General features: G+C 37.9%; 1 protein-coding gene across 1 annotated transcript; it reads left to right on the top strand.

The window, feature by feature from the left end:
* Window positions 1–476: 476 nt before the first annotated feature.
* LOC117032980 (keratin-associated protein 13-1-like) lies at window positions 477–1,091 on the top strand. The gene has a single exon (XM_033124788.1). The coding sequence runs from the start codon at window positions 477–479 to the stop codon at window positions 1,089–1,091; it is 615 nt and encodes a 204-aa protein (XP_032980679.1).
* The last annotated feature ends 3,207 nt before the right edge of the window (window positions 1,092–4,298 follow it).

Genomic DNA, 4,298 nt, shown 5'->3' with positions numbered 1-4,298 from the left:
TACATAGTAAATCCTCAATAAAACACATGTAAACATTTAGGAGGGAGGTGCTGATGACTGCCAGGTGTACATTGCTGGGGTCAATTTGGACACTCATGATGAAAATCCCCAGAGTCCAGCTCAATGAAGAAGGGCGGGTACTACCTGCATCATAGCCAACGTGTCTGGGGGCAAACCACACCTTATGTCTGAAAGGAGAGAGAAAGGGAGAGGGAGAGGGAGAGGGAGAGGGAGGGAAGCAGAGTGGCTCCTATAAACCAAAATAATTAAATAGCAGTTAAGAACATGACTGTCTTCAGTTATAATTATAGAGCAGGTTAATTTGTTATTTTCATGATGAGACACGCACAAGAATCGGGAAGGTCTGCATCACATCCAGGGTAGTAAGGGTATATATACAAACATGGCCGGGAGAAAGTAGGGACATCAGAGCATCTATCCTCACTCTAACTCAGTTGACTCACATCTCCATCAACATGTCCTACAATTGCTGCTCTGGGAACTTCTCCTCCCGCTCCCTTGGAGGCTACCTGCGCTACCCAGGCTCCCCCTGTGGCTCTTCCTACCCCAGCAACCTGGTCTACAGCACTGACCGCTGCTCCCCCAGCACCAGCCAGCTGGGCTCCTCTCTCTACAGTGACTGTCAGGAGACCTGCTGTGAGCCCACCAGCTGCCAGACGTCCTGTGTGGTGTCCAGACCCTGCCAGATGTCCTGCTACCACCCAAGGACCTCCACGCTTTGCATTGCCTCCCCACCAACTTACACAGGGTCTCTGGGCTGTGGGTCCAGCAGCAGCTGCTCCCTGGGCTATGGATCCAGGAGCTGCTACTCCAGTGGTTCCAGTGGGTTCAGAACCCTGAGTTATGGAGTCTGCGGCTTCTCTTCTCGGGGGTATAGATCCAGATTCTGTCACTCAGCCTACTTGGCTTCTAGGAGCTCCCAAACTTCTTGTTATCGACCAACTTCTTGTTATCTACCACCAATCAACTTGTTAAAGGTTCCTGTGACTTCACAGTTGTCTCCCTCAAAGTCAATGCCAGCTATTATCTGGCAAGACTCTATACTACCTAGAAGAGAGACAATTAAATAAAAAATCTTATTAATATTAAAATCATTTATCTCAGAGAACCAATTTTGTTTTTCTTCTGTTTTCTTCTATTTCCCCTCTTCCTTCTCTAGCTAAAAATAAACTCCCCCATTTAAATAAACTCATTTAATCTGATATCATCTCACAAGTCTTATTGTTAATTAAAAAAAAGTTATCTGTTGATAATTTCAAATTCACTGTTCTTTGACTAAAAATAAATATTTAATTTAAGGAGTGGATTCCCTGGTAAGAAGAATTCTCTGACAGCACAGATTTACTTCCCCAGAATTTTTGGCAAATAGAATCACAGCTTGGGCAGGAGATTATCCTGAACTCTTGAGTGTGTGGGAGAGGAAAAATAATTTTCTCTCTACCCTTCTAGGTTCTTGGCTGAGACACCGCTGTAGTAAAAAACAGATTAACAGGAGGAAAAAAAACCAAACATGTTTAATAACATGTATTCAACCTGTACACATGGGATAGACCCAGGACAACTGAGAAAATCTCTGAAATGGAACCAGCTACCACCTTAAATGACATCTCCAGCTAAAGACTAAGGATGTTGGGAAAGGATAGTTATGGAAGTTTACCAGGAAAAGCCCAGTGTTGCATCCTCACTGAATACAGAAAAATCTTTTCTCACAGATGCTGGCATGTAGCAAATACCCAGTAAAAGTTAATTTAATAAATAAATCAATAAAATGGAACAAGGGACATTCTCCAGGATATTTTATATCAAACACGCATTCATTTTCGCTGGCTGAACTCTATTTAGATAAGCTAATTGTCATCAATGACCTCAATTCTCTGGTCATTATTATCATCAGAAATGATTTAGTACCATGTCAAAGGCACATTATCAACTGTGCTACCCATAGAAAAAGTGTGAGAACTCAAACACATATTCACATCTCTTGATCACACAAAGGCAGAAAATAATTTCACTGAAAGCTAACCTCAGAGATAGGCCAGAGTAAGTGCCTCTGGGGAAAGGAACAACAGCAAGGGTATAATTACTATAATAAACTATGACACTTACACATCGAAGACATCATGGAGCAAGGGGAGTGGAAAATATGGTCCAGATACTATGGCTCATTCTTTTATCTCATTATTTATCATTAAGGGCTATACAGGCACTATAATTCTCTTTTTTTTTTTCCCTTTTGGTGACTGTTTAAAGTCTAATATAATTGAATTGTAAATGATCAAGAAGCAAAATTATTTAGAGATAGTTTCAGAGAAGAAATGATATCACATGTCAATCCTCTTATTATCAAATTCTAAGAATATGTTAGAAACATAAAGCTGGCAAGAGGTCATGTCCACATTCCACATAAGGATCATTATTATGGACAGAGTGTCATAATTTTGAGTATTCCAGATCCAGAGACTTTTTTTTCTGTATGCATTACAGTGTCTTAAAAGGGTTATACGGTACTCAACTTATTTTACAGATATTACATCTAAAGGAAGTTAGCCATTCCCCTCAACACATTCTTTTGAGAGACCAATGTGTTCTTGGCCAGAGAAACATATTTTTATTTATTCTCAGAGTTACTCTCAAATACAAAAGGATTATTCATTTCAAGTTGTGAATTTGTATCAGCACGCATGGCAACTAACTGTCTACTGACTCCAGTCTTTGCTGTTAAAATTTTCATAAGTAATCATAATAAAGATTAGATAACTTAAATAAAAGTGCAAATTTCATTCAGTAGGTAGATTTGACAAGATGCAATTTACTGTCCTTTTCAACTGTAAGATATTAAGATTCTGATAGGAAATCACAGACTGTGACAGCGGGAAAGGACCTTAATGATATTCTCATCTAAACTTATTATCTTATAAGATATCCCAAGGCAGACTGACTTGTCCAAGTTCATGCACTAAATTAATAGAACCAACAGGACTAGAAGTCAGGTATCTTCACACTTAGCCTAATATTCCTCCAGTGTTCCATGCTATGTCTATATGAGTTACTTCTTGGTTGGAGAAGAGTGGTGAATTTAAATTAATTTAGGTCATTTGGCATGAGTTTTGTTGGTGAGATGAAACTAAGGCAAAGTTAGAAAAGAAATTGTAGGAGAAATAAGCTGAATTATGATATTTAAGGGTGACTCTAATTTTTTTTTTATTTTTTTTAACCTTAATACAGTTGAACAAGTGATTCAAAGTCCAGAACAGCCACATAATCAAATATAAAAGCAATGTAAACTAGTAAACCTTATAAATACCAAATGCCAAGCTCTTGAGAGAGGGAGACAGGCTGAGTAGACCTTCAATGGGAATGATAAATGCAATCCGACCCTTAAAAGTGTGAATGTGCAAAATGTACAACAAACAACACAAAGAACGTAATCTCAAACACAAAAAGGATACTGTATTTATTTTCCCTTATAGCTTTATGTCAATCCTAGATGATGTTGCCATAAGAACAACATCTTGGTCTACATGAAGATCCTTAGCTTGATCAGAAATAATTGCTATTTTTGTTTATTAATCACTCAATATGTGGCAGGCAATCATATATACATACATATGTGTGTGTGTGTGTGTGTGTGTGTGTGTGTGTGTATATACATGTATATCATCTCATTTAATCAGTAAAACAACCTCATGAGGTCAATAACCTTATAATTTTCATTTTAAAAATTAAGAAGACAAGGTATAGAGATTTAAGGGAAATATTTAAGGTTACAGTTTGCTGTTGTAGAACTTGGCTTAGGATCCTGGCAGTCTGACACTAAAATCCGTATCTTTAATTGCTTATTTATTATAATACAACTTGATATTTAACTGTAGGTAAATCAATAGCAAATGTTGATATTTCACCCTCTGGTGGTTAGGAGGTGTCACTGCAGATGTAATCATTTGTATACTTCAAGAGCAGGAGAGACCAGGGAATTGTTCAACTTTTATTATAGTAGCAAAGTTTCCAGTCACCATAAGCAATCATGTCACTATTTCCACTTATTTCTCAAGAATACCAGGAGATAGACTGCATTAAGTATCATTATTCTAATGACTACAAAGCTAATACCTAGTTTTTAATAAGTTGCATGAAAACAATTGCAAGGTGACCAGTTTGCCCTAGCCTACTTCATTCCAGAGTAATAAGCCACGTAACTCCCTCTATAAATCCAGCACCAGCCAAAATTTGTATTTACTCATTGATTCAAAATTGTACGCTGGAACACCTATTAACGC

The sequence above is a fragment of the Rhinolophus ferrumequinum genome, chromosome 2, assembly GCF_004115265.2.
Source record: "Rhinolophus ferrumequinum isolate MPI-CBG mRhiFer1 chromosome 2, mRhiFer1_v1.p, whole genome shotgun sequence".
Classification (NCBI taxonomy): domain Eukaryota; kingdom Metazoa; phylum Chordata; class Mammalia; order Chiroptera; family Rhinolophidae; genus Rhinolophus; species Rhinolophus ferrumequinum.
Note: the sequence above shows the minus strand (reverse complement) of the source record. Positions and strands in the feature narration are given on the sequence as shown.

Excerpts from the sequence above, each read along its gene's own strand:
- LOC117032980 (XM_033124788.1), top strand. The coding sequence starts at position 477 with ATGTCCTACAATTGCTGCTCTGGGAACTTCTCCTCCCGCTCCCTTGGA.